This window comes from Acanthochromis polyacanthus, chromosome 18, assembly GCF_021347895.1.
Source record: "Acanthochromis polyacanthus isolate Apoly-LR-REF ecotype Palm Island chromosome 18, KAUST_Apoly_ChrSc, whole genome shotgun sequence".
Taxonomy (NCBI): domain Eukaryota; kingdom Metazoa; phylum Chordata; class Actinopteri; family Pomacentridae; genus Acanthochromis; species Acanthochromis polyacanthus.
In genome coordinates, this window is record NC_067130.1 from 9,008,341 (window position 1) to 9,032,862 (window position 24,522).

General features: G+C 41.0%; 1 protein-coding gene across 2 annotated transcripts; it reads right to left on the bottom strand.

The window, feature by feature from the left end:
- Positions 1 to 506: 506 nt before the first annotated feature.
- On the bottom strand, positions 507 to 24,522 carry nrarpa (NOTCH regulated ankyrin repeat protein a). 2 transcript variants are annotated; one of them, XM_022198000.2, is made up of 3 exons: positions 24,066 to 24,522; positions 22,973 to 23,853; positions 507 to 970 (listed from the first exon to the last, which is right to left on the bottom strand). In XM_022198000.2, the coding sequence occupies exon 2, from the start codon at positions 23,326 to 23,328 to the stop codon at positions 22,990 to 22,992; it is 339 nt and encodes a 112-aa protein (XP_022053692.1). In that variant the 5' UTR covers positions 23,329 to 23,853; positions 24,066 to 24,522; the 3' UTR covers positions 507 to 970; positions 22,973 to 22,989. The 2 variants fall into 2 exon arrangements, with proteins under 2 accessions (XP_022053692.1, XP_022053691.1); XM_022197999.2 differs by lacking the exon at positions 507 to 970 and having other exon boundaries at positions 19,797 to 23,853.

Consider the following 24,522-nt stretch of genomic DNA (forward strand, 5'->3'; position numbering starts at 1 on the left):
ACCGCTTTATCATCACTAGGGTCATCGGGGGTGCTGGAGCCTATCCCAGCTGACTCGGGCGAAGGCAGGGGACACCCTGGACAGGTCGCCAGTCTGTCACAGGGCTACATATACAGACAAACAATCACACTCACATTCACACCTACGGGCAATTTAGAGTAACCAATTAACCTCAGTATATTTTTGGACCGTGGGAGGAAGCTGGAGTGCCCGGAGAAAACCCACGCATGCACAGGGAGAACATGCAAACTCCATGCAGAAAGATCCCAGGCCCAAGCCGGGATTTGAACCGGAGATCTTCTTGCTGCAAGGCAAACGTGCTGACCACTACTCCACTATGCAGCCCTGTTTCATCGTTACATATATATTATTACTGTCAAAAAAAAATTACAGTTGGGTTAAACAACGTTATTTCATATGCTCTACATCTCTGACTGACGTTGACAGCGCTTTGATTGCAGTACAAAACTTCCAACATCTGTAACAATTCAAAGAAAAAACACATGTTTATGTTCAAAGCTCTCAATGTTTATTTTACACACACAGCAGTGAATTGAGATTCCAAAAAATAAAGGACATAATGCCAATTTTAAGACGACATAGTAAGCAGCTCTGTCATGCAAATAGCTTTCTATGTTGAGGATTATCACCAGAAGGGGGCGACGTTGCTCCAGTTACAGATGCTCCTCATATATTTCACTCAGTCCCAGTCGGATCCACATTCTCCTGTATTTACACAGCAAATGATGAGTCATTCAGTGCTACAGAATGACCACATAACCTCAGCGCTAGGCCTTACATATCCTCTCTCTCCCTCCTGCGAAGGAGCCAGGCTTCCTGCTCTCAGTTCCCAGAGTTCCCGGCTGCTGGCAGCAGAACTCTGGGAATATCCGGATAGGAAGAGGAGGTGACATCACAGCGGTGACCTTCCGTACCAGGCCAGATCACCTGGTGCTGCCTGGACGACAACCTACCGAACAAACACACACACAGATAACCGCATGCTTTTGTTTCCAGCTCACATACAAGACATGTTACACATTCACTGAGAGAGCTCATGACACATTTTCACACCTCTGTTTACTTTCCAGGAAAAGACTGAGACAGACAGAAGTTCTTAGGAAAACAGAAGAACCGTTACACAGAAACTTTCCAACAGTGAGTTTGAGCTCACTGAGAATTTGACGTGTGAAGATTCCCTTCACAGTTCTGCTGAATTTTGAATTGTTTACTATATTGTTTGTTTATATTGCTCATTTTAAATGCATGGTGCAGTGCAAATATATAGAAGCTTGACATTTTTAGAAAGATACAAGGAGTCCAAGAGAAAATAATAGCTTTTGTTTTAGTTTTTTTTTAAAAACATTTCAGACAATTACAGTGATAAAAACCACTCCTCGTTTGCCCACACCAGCCTCCAGGTTGTTTAACATCCTACTGAAAACCTGATCAGGACCCTGAGACCAATTCTCTTTGCAGCTGCAGTAGACATTTTATGGTTCTACACGTGTTTTTAGTCAAATTCACAAAAAATATCTGTTAAAGACAGCTAGAAAGATTAACTTAGTCCATTTTTGCATTCAGTATTTTCATTTTAAGCATCCTCCTGCTTCGATTCTGTAATGTTTTAGAGTAAAATAATAGTAGAAGTAACACTAGTGCACACCTATTCATTTTAATTTTTAGACTTTAAATTGAAATAAAGCATAAATTTGAGAAAAAAAGAGAAAAAAACTCTAGTTGAAGAATGCAGTGAAGATGTTAATACACACAGGTTGCACACTGAACATATGGCCTGTAGTGGAGATGTTTACTGACTTTTCAGTACCGTCTTTAAAGGTCTATTCTTTAGAGGAAAAACACACAAAATCCTTTTAGTTACACAAAGACTTACAAGCATGGAGCTTTGAATGTACAGAAAGAACACGTCTTGAGAAAACAAGTGTTGATGTTGTTTAACGCCAAATCGGTAAGAGATTGGAGGATAGAATGTGCTGTAGGGATTCTCTCTCTTCTTTTGTCCTGCCGACAGAGGACCCCCACCTCATTTAAACACACATGGCGGTGTTTCCCTCACTTCAGAGGACATTACAGTGACTTGCGTTCATTTCCCACACATCTAACTGAACTGTAATCTCTGCCCAAACCCAAACCCACATCCTAAGCATTCATCTAAATCTCATCGTTTTTTTTCCCCCTCCTTCAAGTTCAACTCTTTGACCACGTTGCCAACCAACTGGCAGCCGTGAGCATTTAAAGACCCTCTGCTCCCCCTTCTCTAAACCCCAGCTGTGTCATCTGACTGGTTTCACTAAGTCTGAGATCTAACAGATGGTTGTCCAAAAACACAGATTTGGGATTTTCAGGTTTGAAAGAAAGCTGGTTGGCCTTTTTTTAAATGAAATTTTACTCAAGTAAAATAATTTTGTCTCTTTTAAAAACAAGTCAAATAAAGTTAGCTCTAGTGGACACACTGCAGCAAGTAGTGACTTGTAGCTCTCTTCTAAGTAACTTTATTAGGGACAAAAAGTTCATATAAAATTGAAATGGAACAAGGCAGGGCAGTGTGACGCCAGCAAGGTAAGCATGCAGTCTGGATTTATTCAGGCGCGACAGTTTGAGTTGTATCCATTTAAATAAACACAGCACTTTAACACATCCAGTTCAAGTGCTGCTGTGAACATTTTAATTAGCTACAAAACACAATCTTAATCAAAATGATCTGCTGGATCTGTTGAAGGAACAAGGTGAAGGAAAAGAAGAGTGTTTAGGTACGGGCAGAAGGATAAAAAAACACAGAGTAAGATAAGATAAAACTTGATTAATTCAGAAGGAATTTGCTTATCCAGAAAATGCTCAGAAAAGGGCATAACCAAAGCAATGCAGTGCCTAGCAGAAAAGCATTAAGTTATAAGTATGACACATAACCTTGTAAAATCTCCAAGCTTAGAATACTTCACATTAAAAACATTATCGTCTCATGACATAACTCAGAAGGTATTGTAATAGCTTCCCAGCATATGAGACCAGCATTTAGCAAAATGGCATTAGACCTCAAAGAACTATATATGATGGTACTTTAAATCAAAATGTGTTGAATCAGGACTTCCCAGGTCGCAGGTCCCTCTGCACATCATGTATGTCCTTTTATTACCTTTCACAAGTCATTCAAAATAAAACTTTCATTTTGTCTGATTTATAGTTCAAAATATTTGCCTATGACCTATTTGATTTCACCCCACCCTCCATAAGAAATACCATAAACTGAATAATCTGAGCCCAGTGGAGTGCACCTACAACCTATGGAGCTAAAAAAAAAAAAAAAACGAAGGCACAAACTGTAGTTCCCTGAACGGCCACTTGAGGCTGACTCGACAAGTGAGTTCATCCTTTTTGACCCATATTAAAAATCCCAACTTCTTATCAGAAATAAACAGGTTTGTAGCCTGGTCCGCATGTCAGCTGTGGTCTCTACCCAATTGTAATAACTATACAGGAGTGATGTTTTATGCATCTCACCCTTTTAAATTGTGTGTAGGCTTTAAATTCTGCATAATTAAGGGTATGACTTTGCCTCTGGATGCGCAGTGAAGCATAGCACAGACCTTCAAGCTCTCAGAAGGATTCATACACATTAAAATGACATTTTTGGATTCTGACTGTGTGACAGATTACCTCCAAATGAAATAAATCTGATGCGTTTGTACAAATAGCTGGTTTCTGGCATCCGCCTAACACATCTGTTTCTCCTTCTTCACCGACGTTAGACTGCTAAATTACTGGATCTCTCGGATCTTCAGTTCCATCGCGGAACAATAAATAAAATTTTTATTTATTTGTCAATAATTTGCCTCTTAATTCTTACATGGGTCAATCACTGGAACAACAGCTTTTCATAAGTGGGTCAGAAATGTTCCATTTTAGTACAAATCTTTCTAAAAAATAAATATATGCCATCTTTGCTAATTAGCTACAAAGAATCTACAATATTAGTTGGAAAACTAATGTTAGCAAGATTTAAAGTGGAGGAATTCCACTGTATTATATCGACACATACTCTTTTGAACATGAATAACGACACAAAAACATAATTTTTGACATACTTTGTAAACCTGGTAACCAGAAGATTATTTTAACAAATGACATGGTTCTAAGGAATTGATAAATTATTTAATAACAACTATCAGGCTGTTTGTTACAGCCTATACGCCCAATAATGTCTGACTCATCCAAGTCTGATTAAAGGAGAGCTGTAATGACTTATGTTTCTGACAAATGGAGAAATTTGATTGTTTTAAAGGAATATTTAATAAAAGGGATAAATTCATTCCTTTCTTCCTTTTATGTGTTGGATAGATTCACTTCTATGAGGTACTAAAGGTCATCTATCTGCTTACATGCATTCATTAACTGTGCCGTGGTGTTTAAATGTGCATTATGTTGAGAAAGAACGTGAGAATCGACAGTCAGCGCGTGTTTATGAATGTTTAAATGTACTTTTCTGATCTGATTTGTAATCACAGACCAGATGATTCTTGACCAACTGACCTCAGAAATATCCGAGCCTCCACTGTCTCTGTGCACAGTGTGACGCTGCGGCCCGTTCTGCTTTGATTGACCTCTCTTTGACACAAACACACACTGAGGGTATATGACCACTCGCTGCACTCCCAGACAGGCAGACACAATAGGAGACCCGGCACATTCCTTTCCCCAGGTGGCATAAAAGACGCAGCCAGATCAATGTCCTAATGGGCTCCAAACCAATGACAGACGATTATTAACCCCCGACGGCTGCGAGCTCCTCATACACTCTACCAGACTATTGTGTGACCGCTGTGTGTTTGTATACTGACTATTGTGTGAGGGTTTTTTTTCTGTCATATGGATCTGGTTAACTGACTGGACGAGGGGTTTAACTTTGAAACTGTGGTTACATGTGTCATCCTAAAAGGAGAAAAATGGACTTTAGCAGACACTAAATTGAACAAATTCATTTATCGCATCATCAGAGATTTAGATTCAGAAAAAAAAAAGGTTGTTACTGTCCAACAAACATCAATGGCTCAACATAGCAACATATGATTGAAGAAGAAGCCTGCAGAAGAAGCTGTGAACTTACTGCAGCGACACAACGGCTCAGGTTCTACTGCACTTTACATACGAAACAATCTGAGAATTTGCAGTGACGTTGATAATAAAGCATATTACCTGAGATCTTGTGAAAATTAAATCAACCATAAGCTTTTAGGTCATCATTTAAAATCTGTTTGTTCATTTTATGGGCATTTATCTTTGTTGTTGAGCAATTTTCAAGTTAGCAGAGTAACTTTGCGGTAGTCTAAAGTTGCTTTTCCACGAGCGCCTACTCGGCTTGACTCAACCCGACTCGGTTTAGGTAGTTTTCCATTACAACTGAGTACCACCTCATCGTGGGTGGAGTCACAAAACATTCACCGTCCTCAAACATGGTCTCCAATAATGCAGCGGTGGACTCGTGGCCACTCTCCCTCCCGTTTCTCGCCAGTCAAAGCCCGCAAATGACGACATTTACACACGTGGACAAAATTGTTGGTACCCCTCAGTTAAAGAAGGAAAAACCCACAATTCTCACTGAAATCACTTGAAACTCACAAAAGTAACAATAAATAAAAATTTATTGAAAATTAAATAATCAAAATCAGCCATCACTTTTGAATTGTTGATTAACATAATTATTTAAAAAACAAACTAATGAAATAGGGCTGGACAAAAATGATGGTACCCATAACTTAATATTTTGTTACACAACCTTTTGAGGCAATCACTGCAATTAAACGATTTCTGTATTTGTCAATGAGCGTTCTGCAGCTGTCAACAGGTATTTTGGCCCACTCCTCATGAGCAAACAGCTCCAGTTGTCTCAGGTTTGATGGGTGTCTTCTCCAAATGGCATGTTTCAGCTCCTTCCACATATGTTCAATGGGATTCAGATCTGGGCTCATAGAAGGCCACTTTAGAATAGTCCAACGCTTTTCTCTCAGCCATTCTTGGGTGTTTTTGGCTGTGTGTTTTGGATCGTTGTCCTGTTGGAAGACCCATGACCTGCGACTGAGACCAAGCTTTCTGACACTAGGCAGCACATTTCTCTCCAGAATGCCTTGATAGTCTTCAGATTTCATCTTACCTTGCACACTTTCAAGACACCCTGTGCCAGATGCAGCAAAGCAGCCCCAAAACATTACTGAGCCTCCTCCATGTTTCACCGTAGGGACAGTGTTCTTTTCTTCGTATGCTTGGTTTTTGAGTCTATGAACATAGAGTTGATGTGCCTTACCAAAAAGCTCCAGTTTGGTCTCATCTGTCCAAAGGACATTCTCCCAGAAGCTTTGTGGCTTGTCAACATGCATTTTTGCAAATTCCAGTCTGGCTTTTTTATGAGTTTTTTTCAGCAGTGGTGTCCTCCTTGGTCGTCTCCCATGAAGTCCACTTTGGCTCAAACAACGACGAATGGTGCGATCTGACACTGATGTACCTTGGCCTTGGAGTTCACCTTTAATTTCTTTGGAGGTTGCTCTGGGCTCTTTGGATACAATTCAAACGATCCGTCTCTTCAATTTGTCATCAATTTTCCTCTTGCGGCCACGTCCAGAGAGGTTGGCTACTGTCTTGAACTTCTGAATAATATGAGCCACTGTTGTCACAGGAACTTCAAGCTGTTTAGAGATGGTGTTATAGCCTTTACCTTTAAGATGTTTGTCTATAAATTTTTTTCGGATGTCGTGGGACAATTCTCTCCTTCGCTTTCTGTTGTCCATGTTCAGTGTGGTACACACCTTTTCACCAAACAGCAGGGTGACTACTTGTCTTCCTTTAAATAGGCAGACTGACTGATTATGAGTTTGGAAACACCTGTGATGTCAATTAAATGACACACCTGAGTTAATCATGTCACTCTGGTCAAATAGTTTTCAATCTTTTATAGAGGTACCATCATTTTTGTCCAGGCCTGTTTCATTAGTTTGTTTTTTTAAATAATTATGTTAATCAACAATTCAAAAGTAATGGCTGTTTTTGATTATTTAATTTTCAATAAATTTTTATTTATTGTTACTTTTGTGAGTTTCAAGTGATTTCAGTGAGAATTGTGGGTTTTTCCTTCTTTAACTGAGGGGTACCAACAATTTTGTCCGCGTGTGTAGCTAAACCACTTTCAGCACCTCTGGTTTGATCCATTCCGGCCGTTGTGGTCCTTGATGGACTGAGAGTCACTTTTGAGCTTTTTCAGCTTCTCCTGACACTGCTTCATTGTACTACTGGATCCGTGGGCAGCCATCCGCTCGGAGACCTCCTGATAAACTTTCTCTTTGCGAGTCGCACCATCCAGCTCCCTCTGTATTCTTTGGTCCACCACCAAAAGACAGAAAAGTCTCAATCTCTGCATTCACCCACGGTACACGTCTCGTGTGTCGTCACTCCCTGTCCAATCAGTGGCCTGCACTCTGTGGACGTCGCATTATAGGCTGGACTCAGCTCGCTTGGAACCCCGGTTGAGTAGGTACTAAAACAGTATCTGGTACCAGGTACTACATCCTAATAGAAAACCTCATAAACTGAGTAGAGCTAAGTTGAGCTGAGTAGGTGCTAGTGGAAAAGTGCCTTAAAGGGTCCAAAAAGGTTTGAGGACAACCAGAGAAGATGTGTTTACACCCCTTAAAGGTTTTTGTCACTGAAAGATGGACTCCATTTAATCCTTGTGTTGTCTTCGGGCTAAAAATGACCCAGCCACTATGTTTAATAGCAAAAACCCTAAATTATCTTGTTTCAACTTGGAATTCGATGACTTTTCCATGCTGTATACTGTACAGTTCCATTTTTACAGTCTACAGTACACTGTTGTTTTCCTTCAAAAATGCATTTTAAGCTACTTTCTGTACATTTCTGATTCTTTCTTAAGATATAGAAATACTACCTCTTGCTAAACAAATAAAGTTTACACGAATGCAGTACCTTTAGCAGCAATAATACTGATAATAAACCTCAACTTTAGTAAAGAAAACAGTTCTACTGTGTGATGCAATAAAAACGAGTGGTGTCCACTGATTAAATACAGTCTTTCTGCCTTCTGAAGAGGGAAAACCAGACATTCACGAAGTGTGTGATGCAGGACAGGTTGTTTCTTTGTGTAAAATTTGGTTTATGGTTAAAAATTCTATTAAGCTGTTCTATTTTTGAAGCTCAGCGGAGGCAAGTCATTTTTTAACCTGAGGACAACAGGAGGGTTAAGACATTTCTTACATGGTGTGGAAAACTGTACCAAAAGGTTTCAACTTACTGCTTGTGTTTTAGTTTTGGTTCGCTATAAATGCTGTTACATTAATGCTTCTTTCTTGGGACAGAGGGGCGGGAGGTCGCTTGGTAATGATTTCATTTCTTCCTCCGTATTGTTAGTAACGTTACATTTACGGACAACTCTGCAGTGTGTTTGCTGTCTTATTCAAGGGCAGAATCCTGGTATTTTAAAATATCCTCAACAGTGTAAATTTAAGAGATACTGGAGTGTTTTGGTTTTCTTTCCATCCCATCTTTCCACCACATTCCCTCGCTTCCTCCCTTCACCCCCCCCAACAGCTCTCAGATTCAGCTGGAGCTCCCTCATCCTCCCCCCGACTCACCATTTCTCCCCCAGGCCTCCACTCCAATTCCACTACAGCCGTGTGTGTGTGTGTGTGTGTGTGTGTGTGCTCTGTGTGTGTGTGTGTGTGTGTGTGTGTGTGTAGGGCTGGTGGTGGGAGGACAATGGGCAGTAAGGGGGCTAGTTGAATAGGACCATTGAGCCTGCTCAGCCAAACAGAAAATCATCTCCCATCTCACTTCAAAACCCACAGTTTCACTCTGTACAAGCAGGCCTTTATTCTCCATAATTACTCTCTGATACACATGTATACACACATGGGCGCACACACACATATACATACATACATATAAATGCATATCGCCTGCATGCCTATATGAATCTATATGAATAATTCAGACACACTGACTCTTGACACGTTCAGCTCTGTTTAAATGATACCCTTAATTATTGCATTAACAGCTGAACCTGACACCTCACTTACAGAAAAAGAAAACACTTGTACGACATTTTGTGAAATTACACACGCGGTTATTTTAATTCTGCACATGAATTGGACGGAATAGGCTCAACAAGCAGAGATGAAGCCAATCCTCCTTCACAAACAGTCTGGGAACATATGTTAAGGCAGCAGGTAGACGAAAAAAACGAACGAATAAAAGTAGGATTACTCCCTCTTAAAGCTTTTTTAGATTGTGAAAGTCGTAATCACTATAATATCTGTAGCTGCTACATAACAATGACATCATTTTGTAAAAAGTAACATAAACTTTGCCTGCTTGAAGACACCTGCTTTGATGTTCCAGAGGCTGTGAGGCTGTGAGGCTGGACTGCAGCCAGAGTACAGTATGTACAGATCTGATCAGAACCAAGTCCGACTGCTTCCATGTGGTACTGGAAATCCAGACGCAACGAGTGAAACATCTGACTGTTGTGCGCAGATACTTGCAACGTAATGCTTCTGCAGTTTTATGCTCAGTTTCAACATGAATTTAGCACAAAATAATACATCTACAGCCATTAATTCATTCGCCTAAAAGCTTTGATTTGTTTTTTATGGAGTCGTTCATCCTGGTTCTGGAATGCAGTTAAATTTCAGACTTTTTTTTGGTAGATTCTCAGTTGTCCAAACCTGCTGCTGTTTTCTATCAGTGGAGTCTCTGAAAACAATTACAATGCTGACATGCTGTAACCATCTTTTTTTTTTTTAAACACTGTTATCTTTGTTCAAATATTTACTGACAATATCTGAAGTTTCTTATTATAGCTGCTTATTTTTATTTCAATAGTCAGTAACCACATCTGACTGATGAAAACCTGGTGTTTCAGTCAAGTAAAGTTTAGATAGAAGCCATAATCCGCTTAGTGCATACTCACGCTATATTTAGGAATTTACTGTCCATCTGCGTCGCTCAGATATAGGATGGGATGTGCACTCAATCACACCAGAAAGAGACAATTCTCCCAGCGCATTTGGAGATTAATTTCCAAAGCCATCTAAGCCTCGTGTTCTTTGCAGTAATACAGAAAATTGCTGCAGCAGCTGTGCCTCAATATGTGTTAACAACCTAATTCACTGTAAGCCCTCAAACAAGAGGTATTATCGTAAACAGACTGTCAGACAAAGGCAGCGGGTCTTGACAGAGAAAGTGTTGTGGCAGAGAGCAGTATCACCGTCAGTTTTTGTCAGCGCTACACTGGGCCATTTAAACTCCACTGAGCTCGTTAGCCTACATCCAGCAGCCCTGCAGTCTGCTCATTGTGCACCAGCACACTGAATCACTGTGTTGGAGGATAATCCAAACCGGGTGACTGGAACACTTTATCCTGCAAGGACAGGAAGGTGGAGATATGGATCTATCTATGCATGTATCTATGGTATGATCTATGGCATCTATCTATCTATCCATCCATCTGTCCATGCATCTGTCTGTCCGTTTGTCTGTCCATCCTTCTATCATCTATCTATCTATCATCCATCCATCCATCCATCCATCTGTCCGTCCCTCCATCCTTCTATCCATCAATCTGTCCATCTATGTAACCATATCTCTACCTACCTATCTATCTGTCCATCCATTCATCTGTCCATGCATCCATCTGTCTATCCGTTTGTCCGTCCATCCTTCTATCATCTATCGTTCGTTCATCTATCCATCTATTCATCTATCCATCTATTCATCTATCCATCCATCCGTCCGTCCATCCGTCCATCCATCCAGGAATGTTACCACAACACTGACATTACCAAAAAATTCTTGCAAAGTTTAACAGAGAACATTTTAAGGATATTCACCATTTCCAAAAAATGTTCCCATGAGGTTTAAAGTGAACTAAAAACACAAACTGCAATGTTTAGAGAATGTCTGGAGGATGTTGTCGGCTCAACCGATTCTTTTCCATGATAAGAAAAGAAGAATGTTCTCAAACCAACATTTCAAGATGCTGTGGAGTCCTCCAGCGACAGAACGTCATTTATTCAACGTTTCTGTGATGTGATGTATCAACAAAAGTAGAACATTTTGCTTGCAGTGTTTTAAAAACGTTGTGGGGATGTTGATGAGCTAATGGTCATTTCTAAACCCTTACCACATGTAATAACAATGAGAGGATGCTGTCAAGGCAACATTCAGAAAATACTTTAAGAACATTTGTGGACTCAGTATGGTTAGAAAACGTCATCCTACTTTTAAAGTGAAGGTTCTGGGAACTGGGAGGAAAACATCCCACTGAAAACATGAGCAGAACTCGCTCAGAAGGATTTTAGATTCTAGCTGGGTATCTATTTAACAAACACAAAATGGGGGCGTTCTTCTACACCCACTTTATTAACCCAGTGGGGCAAGAAAAGTCACAACTCATCAGCTGATAAATTCTTTGACCAGTCAACAATCATGCAGATGTTAAAGGTTTTCTTTTAGCTTACAGTTGTCAAGGCATCATTAAGCAGCACTGTTTTAGCTTTCAGGGCAACTTATTTGAAAATTTGAGCATGTTTATGAGAAGAAAGAAAGGAAAAGAAACCCCCCAAAAGGTAAGATGTACCACACAAAGCTACAAATTTCTTGGTAAAAACCTGATTTTTAGATGAATCAGAAAGACGTGTCTTATTTTTATACATTCCTTAAATGACAGATCTTAGAACCCGGACACTGTTTTGTTTTATTTACTAGAGAGGCATTCATTTAAATCCTGAACAGATGAGATGTTAATTTCTTTCTACGAAACACAGCAGTAACAAAGCATCAGATGCTGAAATCAAGAAGTTCTGTTTTAAGAAAAAATGTCCAACTGAGCCACATTGGTTTTTAAAAAAGATGACTTGTCAAATTGAGACAGATTACAACTTTTCAATTTCGTTTCTTGCGCCCTAATTTCCTGTTGTTATCTCGGAATATTTTGTGTTTCTGGACCATGAGGGTCATATGTAGTCAGGGAAACTTTCAGATAAAACTTCTACGTCATCTGGGCAGAAAGGCAAAGCAAAATCTCCACGAGTGTGAAGAAGCTTTAAGGTTGAACTGGCACTGAAGTGGTGCTGCATCTTAAAGTCCACGCCTGCAAACTCATCACAAAAGTCGGAGTCCAAAGCGTCTAAAAGCAACATCTGGATGAGTCTGAACTGTTCTGTAAAGTTCAGAATACAAACACCGATTTAGGAGGGTGTCCAAACTTCTCCACGTGACACAATGACTGTTTTATGAACTTTTTTAACTCGTAAAAGAAACTGCGTGAGGATTGCGGGGGATATAATTATCTCTTTTCAAGACTTGGGTTTGGCTTTTCAACAAAGTGTGTAATTGTGCCCAGAGTTTAGCATACAACTGTACATACGTGGTGGGACAAAGGCAGCAGGAGACGTGGTGTTGGTGTGTGTGTGTGTGTGTGTGTGCGACGGACAGGAGAAGGTTTGGTTGGGGGTGTTGGGTTGAAGCTCCATATGGGCACCCCACCCCTCGTATCTCCCCCTCCACCTCCCCTCCTCCTGCAAACAGGCAGATGTCAAATGGGACGTGCCTCCCTGGTGGGGCACAGGGTCACACCGCACTGGGGCAAATAACAGAACAGGAGGACAGAGAGAGAGACAGAGAAATGCCTTCCTGCCAACACCCGCCCTCCCTGCCTCCCTGCCTCCTAAGCCCCCCTCCTCAAAACACACCAAGAGGAGATGTACACACATGCTAGCAGAAGAAAAGCTGCTGACACAAACATGCCAACACACAGACACGCTGCATAGCACCACAAAGACAAACAGACTCACATCTGATCACGTTCACATTGGTGCAGATTTTTCTTTTAATCCCAAAGAAAGATGAACATATGAAGAAATATGAGGACTGTGAATTGATTAATTAAAGTTTTTTGCTGTTATAAGAGGTCCAGAGGGGTGTTTTTGTCCTTTTATTTTGCTGTATTTTGTACAATATCCTTTATGATTTTGATAAATAAAAGCCAGAATTGTAATAAAACGTGGTGTTAGTCCGTTAAGTTTAATATTGCTCGTCATGGTGATGTAAAGGGGTGGATATAATATTAGAAACACTAAAAACACCTGTCACATTTATACCTAAAAAAAAAAAGAAAAATAATATGCAGCTATGATTTAAGCATTTGGATCATCTTTTCAGACATTTTTTGGTTACAGCTTTGTAGCTTTAATATGTTTCTCCCTTTTAAGACAGTAAGTTGAATTAAATTGATCTTGAATTTCTCTCTGGATTAATAAAGTATCCCTATCTGTCGTTAATATTTTGTGCAAAACAAAAAGTCAGACAAAAAACAAATAAAAGACATAATTGTGGCCTTTAATCGTCTGTAAAAGATTGTTTTTTGTTTTGCTGTGTCCTAACATTTCTGTCAGTCAGTGACTGAATAACAAGAAAGTAAACCTCAGATGCTGAAAAATAATCACTAGTTGCAGCATTGAATGTATTAAAATTCACACCACCGCCTCAAAAAAATGGCCATAAATTTTTAATCATTGAAGAAGTTTTGCTTTATTTTCAACCACTCTGTTAAATAAACATTGATTCCTGTGTGCATGCCTTTAAACTATTTGGCTGCAAAGGGAGATGCAACAAGACTCGAGGACAGGTGTCAGAGAGAGAGAGAGTGTGTGTGTGTGTGTAGGTATGGGCTGTAGTCCTAAACAAAGCAGGGGAATGAACACACACACACACACACACCCATGCTGCTCTCAGTGTGTCGGGCCCTGAATGGTTACGCCCGCGGGGCAGGAGTAAGGTTACTTTACATACTGCACTTACAGCTCCCTTTACCACTGGGGTATAAAATGGATTTGAATGAGAAAGAAGGGGAACAGAGGGGGTGGAAGGGGGGAGAGAGAGGGGTGAGAAGGGGGGAGGAGGAGGAACAGGGGGACTCCCTTTGTGTAACAGGAGGTCTGCTGCTGCTCTGGCATGACTATGGAGATGGAGGGTCACTCTCCCTGCTCTCCCTCCCCTCCTCTCCTTTTACTATAGGCTGGCTGCTCCGTCTCTCCTCCTCACCCCCTCCCTGCCTCCCTCCATCCATCCCTTCCTCCCTATTAGCATAGCAGCTGCCTGATACAGGGCGTAGGGTGGAGAATGGCCAGGTTGCTGTGTGCATATGTGTGTGAGGGTGTTTTGCAGCAGGGAGGGGAGGTGGGGTGAATAAGGGAGGAGGTGGTGGTGGTGGTGGTGGTGGTGGTGGTGGAGGTGGTGGAGGTGGAGGGGGGGAGGTCCAGTCAATGGCGGTCCGTCTGGCTGGTGAATAGCAGCTAAAGCAGGCCCCCGCGAGCGAGACAAAGGAGCCAGGAGGGAGGAGATGGGGCTGGGGGAGCCGGAGGGAGGAGGGAGGTGGTGGAAGAATGAGGCAGTGAATGGAGCGTCTTGTCACTGGAGCTATGGAGAGAAGCACAGAATGAACTGGAAGAATGAAAGAAAAGTTCAAAAAGGAGCGGAGGGCAAGGAAAAGACCAGCCTGACCACCTGTCTCCCTCTCTCTCTCTGTCTTTTTCTTTCTTTTACTCCCCTTCTTACTCGCAGGCAGACTTTGGGGAGGGGGCTGCTCGCCGGCCGTGTTTAGCCACAGACGTGTTTTTGTTTTCAGAAAGAAAGTGCAAAATCAGCAGGATTTAAAGGTCACTGTCATCGCTGACTCGGTGCTGATTTCACCGAGGTTAAGATCATTCTGGGCTGTGTTCTGGGAAACGAGCGAATGAAAGGCTGGACAGCGTTATACAGATTTTTTTACAAAGAATGAACGCACAGAAAATGTGCTGATAAGTGAGGAAGCGAGACTGTGGAATATGATTACGGATGCATAGTTGTTGCCAAGGTAACAACCAAACATGATGCAAATAAACAGGCATCTGAGCCACTGGTAGTGCTTGTTACACACAAGATCTCATCCAACACCACCTACCCGGAAGCAAACAGCAGACAAGCAATCTTAGCGACGAGCTTTTTGAACATGATGGTGCATTTAGTGAGCATTGGAGCTGGTAGAGACCAAAAAAAGAGCAAAAAATATGACATTTATGTTCCAATAGTTCACCAAATCAGCTTTATAAGGTAATATTATGGAAGTGTCACCCGGGTCAGTACGTAATTGAGGGACTTTTGAAGTCCATGGGATGTATCTTGCATACATTTTTATTAAAAATGAAAAAAATAATGATTTTTATGTTCATTATGATCATGTCTTTACAAATTAAAGAATTATTTACTATGGAAACAATCACTTATTAATATTAATAAGTGATTATTATTTACTATGGAAACAATCACTTAATATTAATAAGTGATTATTTCCATAGTAAATAATTCTTTAATTTGTAAAGACATGATCATAATGAACATAAAAATCATTATTTTTTTGTGTGGATATCACTAAAATGTCAACTAAATAACCATCCGAAATTAATAACAACCACCTTTTAATCAGCTAAACAATAATAAATGAGTTTATTCAAGAACTGTTTTGATTGTGTTCTTTTTATTAACTTGAGATAATCATGACAGATATCTATTTTTTGCCAATATATCAAATTTCTGTCTGAGAAATCACTTTCAACTAAGTTCCCCATTACAAAAACACCTCTCAAGGAAGTGTGTTAATTCCAGATCACATGACCTGCTCCACATGATGTCATTTCCTCCTGAAGAAAAGACTGGAAGACTCCAAGGCTTTCTGAGTTATTTAATATAAAGTTATTTAATGTAATATTTGGAAGAATCTTTCTGTAAAAATGCCATGTGGTGTTTGGTTACGTTGATTTTAGGCCTGAAAAAAGCAAAAATGTCAACTATGTTACAAAAAGTCCGACAACTATATTTTGACCCTTGTCTGCACAAATGGCCCCCCAAAAAATCTATTAATGCAAGTTTTAAGACTTTGGTCACTAAGTAACCCCCCATAAAACTAATTTCTATATGTCGAAGTTCCTTTCCTTTAAAATATTGTTCATCTACTCCTCCCCATTCACTGCTGCTCATGCACACCAGCTCACTTTGAACTCAAACACTGTAAAACTACTACTAGTGGACAAATTTAGCTACACACATTCAAACCAAAAAACTGCTATGAAGACAAATAAGGATACAGAAGACTCCACACTGCAAGAACTTCAAGGGCTTGTATGAATTTGAATCTTTGTGTTCTGTCAGAGCTCAGCCATGGTGTTGACTGCTTATTTCACTCATGATATGTCTCCAACATATAATAAAAAGAAGTTAACAAGGTAAAAAAAAAGAATTTACATCAGAGGGGGTCTTGTAAACAGGCCCGTAAACAAAAGCTTCACTGTAGCTGAATGTGAAGCTTCAGAACTTCATGTAAATATTGTCCTAATACCAGTCCATTAAAAACAAAAAGTGTAGATGTCAGTGTATCTTTAAAATATGTATGAAGCGTCTGTTGGGCAGGTGTGTACTACTTGGAAAATCTGCAAAACAGCTCTGAACACGATGCACATGCATGAATACTCCTGATTAACTATTAAAAACATATTGACAGCCCCCCACACCCACACATTCTCAATTTCTCTGGCTGATTAGATGTCTCCTCAGGTAGAAACTGGGTGGAGCTCTAACGGGAATTAAGACAACAAACCAGCTGTGTGCTATTAAGATATTAACCCTCGTGTCGTCCTGTGGGTCAGATTGACCCGTTTTAAAGTTTGAAAATGTGGGGAAAATATATGTATATATATATATATATATATATATATACATACATACACACACAGTGAAAAGTTCCACATTTTCAACATTTTTGGGAAATTTTTGGACATTGTTTGGAAAAAAGAAATATTAAAAAAAATGTTTTTAAGAACATTCAGAAAAAAAATTATTTTGGTGGATTTTTTTCTGAGTGTTCTTAAAGAAAATATTAGAACTTTTTACTATATATATATATATATATATATATATATATATATATATATATATATATACAATCACTAGATATTTTTAGGATTTTTTGGAACATTTTTATTAATTTTTTAAAAAATATTTACTTTTTTTGATTTATTTTTTAAAATGTACTTTTTGCCAAATTTGGGGATTTTTTTTTAAATAAAACTTTTTTTTGCTGAATTTTTGGATTTTTTTCAGACTGGGGAACAATATTTTTTAGTGCTTGTAAATGCGGACAACAGGAGGGTTAAAAAGCTGGCTGATGAAAAAAAAAAAATAAGACTCTCAAAGCATAACAAAGCAAAGAATATTAAAAAAATTAGGCAACATAAGTGGAGTGGCCTGTGTGCTGCAGGTGTAAGGGGAGATTTCTACCAGTATCGAGGAAATATTTTGGAAGAAATCACCATCTGGAGCCAGGATAAACTGACTTTCTCTCACATTAACATATGCTAACCAGCAGGAGCTAATAGGATTTTTGCACGAGGAAAAGAAGTGCTGTCAGTTTCGCCTAAACCACCAAAAATTACACAAAGACAAGCGGCATAAAACTGCAGCCTGTTGTCTAATTCGAGATCCTGGAAAGACTTAAACGTTTCAGTACGTTCCGCTTTGCTGTCATCACTCCACAAGCCCCTGCAACGACTCTCAAAGTTCCTCATCTGTGTTCTCATCACAGACACACAACTGATCTCATTCAAACAAGCTGCTGGTTGCACGTTGTTACCCAATCAGACGACAATCAAGCCGACCCACTCTGAGGAAGTTCTCACAATTCAAGGCTCCCATCATTGTACACATGTTGAACAGGAGCCGTTATAAAATGAGGAATTCATTGTTGCAAAACCAGTTAAATTGCATTTTACACGTATCACAAGATGTTCAGTTAATCTGGTGTGTTACAGATCAAGTGTAACCCTTCAAATGAGGGGTGGAAGCATGGATATGAATATTTTATGAGCCCCTGAACAATGGCCTTTTGAATAGCGATGGAAGATAATCACACAGATGCACTTGATTGCAGCTGCTGCAACATCAACCCACTAGCAATATTTAACTGTCTCTGCTTCCTGTGAAAGACAAAAACAGACGATTTAAACTCTCTTTTAGCTGTTTAGATTTGCCAATACGGGGTGTTGGATTTCTTTTGATGAACTGATTTTGATGCTTTTCGGGGCTCGATGCGACTCCCCCAAACAAATATTTTCCCTCTCTGCAAAAAAAATTCCTCCCCAGAATGCCTTGTGTTGTCTGGCTGCTCCGACGCAAAAGGCCAGACCAAGATGAGCGAGGAAAGCCAAGGCACATGAAGAACCTATTAGGGGGCCTAGCAGCCAGCAGCAACCCTGGGAGGCCAGCCAACTCAGTGTGTGAACAATGGGAACCCAGCTCAACAAAAACATCCTGCAGAAGTGAGAGACTGGGGAGGGAGGGAGGAAAGTACAAGCGAGCAGCAGGCCAGATAACCCGTTCTGCCTGCCACGATATCAAAACACACAGAGGGGCTGGTGTTTTTGAGGAGCTCACTTTCCTGGTGCTCACATGTGACAAACAAACGCATCGGCTGCTGTGAGCGTCGGCGCTGCTTTAAATAGCACAAACTTTTACTTATCGCCAAAAAACAGAAGTAACACACTACTCCTTTTTCTCACCCCCCCCCACATGAACTCAAGATCACACCAAAACTTTCTCAAACCACAGCCGTTATTTCGATCACATTTGCAACCCTCTTTTACTCAAATGTTCAGAGCCAAAACTGGTCGACACCCAGAAGATGTTGCAACAGGCCTGACACGAGAACAAACGAAGAATTCCCACAGTCCTCCACACTGACATGCAATATCAGTTACAACTCAGCATTTCTAAGAAACCGGGTGACTCAATTAGAGGCAGCATTTCAGATAAACAGGTGCTGATAGTCAAGAACAACAGGCTTGAAAATCAATGCTACAAGTAGAGAAATAAAGGATGAAAGCAACTGAACTGCAGCACAAAATGATGAAATAAAAGCACGGAAAACACACGACTGACACAGTGTTTCTAGCTGCAAATGAAGCAGTGTTTTTCCTCCTTTTTTTTTGACAATTAAAGTAGTGAACAGTTTAACCAACCATTTTCATTCATCTTTATAACAGGATAGGCCTCATAGTACATTAAAAACACACACAAAAATACACAAAATAGCAAGATTTGTTTTGTTCCCTTCCAGCAAGTTCAGTTTTTCGTTGCAGAGGAGTTCTGAGAGAGCGACACAAAGACAATTTGAGAAAGAGCGTAAATAATGAGTGGCAGACATGCTGAAGTGCATGTAGAAGCAGCGAGCAGGTTGTTAGCAGAGAAGCCGAATCGTAGCGTAGAGCTCGGGGTCTTAATCATTAGAAGGAGAGCACAAGAGGAGAGTGTGTTGGAAAGTTTTTGAGTGTGTGGGGGTAACATAAAACCATCTCTCCCACAACACACACAGGGGAGGGGACCCTTCTTTAAACTGAGCCTACCCACAATGCACCGGGCTCCTTTATCCCGGCAGTGAAAGGATGAGGCCAGATGAATGACAAAAGGAGAGAATGGGGATCTGGGTTGGGCCCGGCTTGGAAGACAGGGAGGGAAAAAAGAGAGAGAGAGCGAGCGAGCAGGGTGGGGGTGTGTTTCCCAAACCAACCTTTTCTATGAAAAATGCAGGAGGAGGGAGGAAGAGGAGGAAGAGGAGGGAGCCGGAGCTGAAGAAAACACAGCTTTTTGCTTCGAGGAGATGAGAAAGAAATGTATGCGTACACAGAGGATTTGAGTTTAATGATTTCTTTACTGGCTTGTACACAAACGTACAAAAATAATACAGCACTCATCTCCACATGACATCGCGTCATCATCACAGTGTTACAAATGTTCAAAAATAAAACGAATACAAACCAAAAAAAAAAACAAATCCAAAAAGTCAGACATGATGGAACATCTGCATCACTCATGAAAAGCCAGCCAGTTCCGATCCTGCTTGAAATGAAGCAAGACCAGAAACACGAGTTGGCCCAAAGAAGTCAGCACTTTTTCTTTTTTGTTTTTTCCTCTATTTTTTTATAGAAAAAAAAAATCATCTCACTCATGTACACCAAATCCGGCAGCCGGCTCCTTACGTCATAAATGTTATGACCCTGGTGAGCCAAATAACCGCACAACCGTGCAATTTTCAATCATGTTACAATGATCTTACCATCAAATGTATTATTCCCCTTTAAAAAACAAAACAGGAAGACAGCACTTCAGAAAAGAAAGTGCCCCAAGATATCATCATCATCATCATCAGCATCGATATATATATCCACATGTATATATACATACACCCAATCACAGAGATACACGCATCTTTGTTGAGAAACATCATGTTTTTTCCACAAAGTAATACACACATTAGGACATTATCACCTGGAGCATATATTTATACAATAGTATTTTGTTGTGTTTGTTTTTTTCTATTCAGAAAAAAATTAAAAATGTTGACACATAAAAGCCAACTTTTCAACAACAGTCATCAGTGCAATATTCAAACAAAAAAAAAAAAAAAAAAATAATAATAAATCAAGTTTAAGACAAGCAATGCATATTTCATCTGTTGCCTGATACCAATCTATACCTTGATGTGGTGGAACGATTGTTTGTTTCTGGTTAACTGTGTTTGTTCCAGGTTGAAAATGGGAAGTTTTTTCAGTCTGGATGACTGATTTAAAAAAAACAACACACACACAGTGACACAGGCCTCATGAGAAACACACAACAACACCTCACACACACACACACACACACACACACATGCAACAAAACAGAAAAACTCTCACTCTCTCAACTGCTTCTCATGAGGTGAACCAGTGCTGCTGTGAAGCTTCTACACAACTGTTGGCCATTTGAGCAGTAGGCTTTAAAAAAAATCAACATTAACAAGAAAAAGAAAAACATACAAGCAGCATTGTTACAAATGTTAGGGTGCCATGACTTTCAAAATGCAGCAGGCAAGCTTCCGAAACCAAATTTTCCTTTTCTGTGACATCCTGCAACAGTCATGTGTTGTTTTGTTTCTCTTTAAGTCTTCATCGTCCAACAGTATTAGGGTCCTGCTCAGTAGTAGTAACTATTCCAAAGCCTTGGCTCCTGCAGTTACCCCGTACGAACACTGGGGGCGCACAAGGCTCCGTATTTTTGTGCAATAAAACTCCCTGCATTTATAAGTCATGCGACACAATTCCACTTTTTTTTTTCTTTTGTATGACTGAAAATAAAACGAAAATACAGGCTGATGAGGACAGAGAGGAAGAGCAGAGTGGAGGGTTGCAACAAATGAGTGTGACAGAGACTCCCTTTGCAGAAATAAATGATGCTTTTTGCTTTGCCAGCACTGGTTTGGTTGTAGTGTAACATAAAAAAAAAACGAAATAATAACTGTCCCGACTGACTTGAGGATGCAGGAGAATAGAGCTGATTGCATCTTCTGGAACCGAAGTCCATCTATGTTGGGGCTACTGGCATGTTTGAGGATCACACAAAATGGTGAGAAGAAGGAGGAGGAGAGGGAAAAAAAGCAACTTGAGAATACTTTATATAGTCGAGGTAGCTGGGAAAAGGCAACCAAACAGAGTCATCTTTAATGGAAGGAGGAGAAAAGTCCTCATGGGGGTTCAACAGGCTCTAACAGAGGAGGAGGATGCGTGGGAGTGGGTGGTGGATGAGTGGGGTGGTGGCAGGTCGACCTCCACACGGGACAGTTTTTAAAAGAAGCAGCTTGAGTCACCCATGATACTCTTACACTACACAGAATGGTTTTAAAAAAAGAAAAAGAAAAAAAAGAACCACAACACAGTCAAAAAACGCATCTTCTCAATGTACCTTCATAAATAAAAGAGAAAAAAGAGGAAAAACCCAGCCTGCTTTCACAGTGATGACTAGGATGTTAATAAAATACTGAAAGGAGATTATAAAGTGAATTCCAATTTTTTTTTAACTTTTTTTGTTTTGTTTTGATACAAAGCGAAAGCAGCGGTTTTCTTTTATTTTTAAGTAACACATTGACCATTGGCAAAGTGGTCGCACTGGCCTGAAAAAACTGGACGCCAGCATGGCAAGATCTGCGCATTCAGCTACTTTAAAAAAAATCCTTAAAAAAACAGAAACAAAGTAAAGCTATTGTGTACAGTACTTCACAACAACGATGGAGTCAATTGTTGTTAAATAATGATTACACATCTGGAAACAAAACGTGTTGGATAGCCATAATGCCGCTCTTTGAGTTAAAAACAAAGAAAAAATTAAAAAGAAATCACGAATTTATGAAAGAAAATAGACCTCTGGTAGCCAACAGAGGGCAACCCTTCTACTTCTCTTCCCTTTCAGATATTCCAGCATGCAGCCATGTAGCATCAAGTGCCGTGTTTTCATTTATAAAATAACTTAAAAAGGGTTTTTACAGAACAATGAGGAGCAACAGGTCAAATCTGCGCTCCCATAAAGAAACTATTGAGCTGTACTGAGAACGGGGAGGTCAGGGACAGAGAGAGGAGGAAAACTGGGCCATCTGCACTCTGCGGTCCAAACACACACATGTGATGCACAGACCGGCTTTCTTTACTAGTGGACGACTCGATCTAAGATGCACATTCAAGAGGAAAAGCTTTAGTACCAACAGACTCACCGAAATGGGTGCTTTTTCTTTTTTCTGTTAAAGATTGGAAGCACTGCGTGTGTGTGAACCATGCAGAGAGGGCCCCGTTTGGTTTACAGTGAGGAAAGATTACTGTGCAGGCCTATTTTATTTCCTTTTTTTGATAGAATTTGGCACAACTATGTAGATAATGGCATTTTTTTCGCTTTTACAAGAGCCTGGCTTTCCCGTGTGTTGTTGTGTTGCAGTTCTATATTTCATCTGTTGTTGACTTGTTATTTTTTGATGTTCTACTTTTTCTCGTCTTTTTATTACCTGACAGCAGAGACAGATCACCGGGCGCCAGAGGAGTACTTGGCCTTGGTGATGAGGTATAGCACAATGTCTTGGTGGCCCCCGAAGGCGGCGATGTGTAAAGCGCTCCACCCTTCCCTGTTGGCCAGCCGGATATCTGCGCCAAACTTCACCAGCAGTTTTACCAGCTCCAGGTTGCCGTCAATGACGGACTGGTGCAGGGCCGTCTGTCCCTCCGGCCCGAAGGAGTTGACGTTGAACTCGCAGTTTGTCATGTTCTGCAGCAAAGAGTGCAGCTCCTTGGTGTTGCCCTTCTTCACAGCCTCCTGGAAAACCCTCTGCGGCGCGGAGCAAGTCGACACATCCGCCTGGCTCATGGTTGCAGCTCGCTGGAGGGTGGGGAACAAAGTAATCCTGCCTGGGCTCTAAAGCTGATAATAATCGTCTTCTCCCTGTTGAGCGTCTCTGGTCTGGTAAGAATGCCACAGTTACACTGGATTATAACCAGCTGTTAAGGCACTTTAAAGTACTAAAACGGAGAAAAAATATCACTGTATATATCCCAAAAAGGACAAGAGAAGAAATGACACACTTGGTGTGCAAAAATGTTAATATTTTAGAGATCCTAAATCCCCTAAAACATAAAAAGGGAGCTCTCAAGCGATCCAGGGGTCTCTGGATATAGTCCCCCCTCTGGTTCAGCAGCAGCAGCAGCAGCAGCAGGTAGCTACACAAGGGGATGGAGAAGACAGACACCTCCGACTTCTCACGGGGAAGCTGGTGTTTGACCACTATCTCCACGGGGCAGCCTCCTCGTCGGTGTTTGATCCCCGCCGGTTCTCCTTGAACGGTCCAACCTGTTTCCTGGCTAAATGTCGCTGCTCATGTGGCGGCCAGGGTGTCTGAGAAAAGACAAAAAAGACAAGAAAAAATCCGCATGAATCCCGATTCCTCACCAGCAGACTGCGAGAGAGAGACCCCACATTCCGCCACATCCAGGAGTGAGGGAGACTCAGGACAGCTCCGTGCGCACACGTTTACGCACGGAGTCACTGCTGGGATTTCGTCGCTAAACATGTCTGGAAGTGTAATCCGCCGCGGATTTGAGACTTACCTGTGACAGATGGACGGGTCCGTAGCGACGTAAACGATAGAAATCCACCGTGTGGCCCGGTCTGCGTCCTCCTCGCGGTCCGTGAGAGTCTCTGCCCTGCGCTGCGCTCTGGGGGAATATTTTACGCGTCCGTCCCTTATTTGCATGACAATACCTTCCCAAAGAATCAACTGTGGAGGAATGGGCGGAGACCCGGGGAGGTTATAGGCTGCCGGCTCGGTTAGAGGGAGGGATCAAGGGCTCTGTGAATCTGTCGGGAGAGGGGGCGTGGTGTCACTGAAGGGGGGAGCCAAACGTTCGCTGCAGAAATATTAAACAAGCCGCCCGCAGCAATGTTATGGTGATCTCTATATCCGATCTCCTGCAGCCAAAGCCCGTGAAGCGGATTGAAAGCCAGAGGCGCGGTCGTGCTGCCGGAGCTGCAAAGTGCTGAGAAAGCGGAGGACCGTCCGCTGGA

Excerpts from the sequence above, each read along its gene's own strand:
- nrarpa (XM_022198000.2), bottom strand. The coding sequence starts at position 23,328 with ATGAGCCAGGCGGATGTGTCGACTTGCTCCGCGCCGCAGAGGGTTTTC.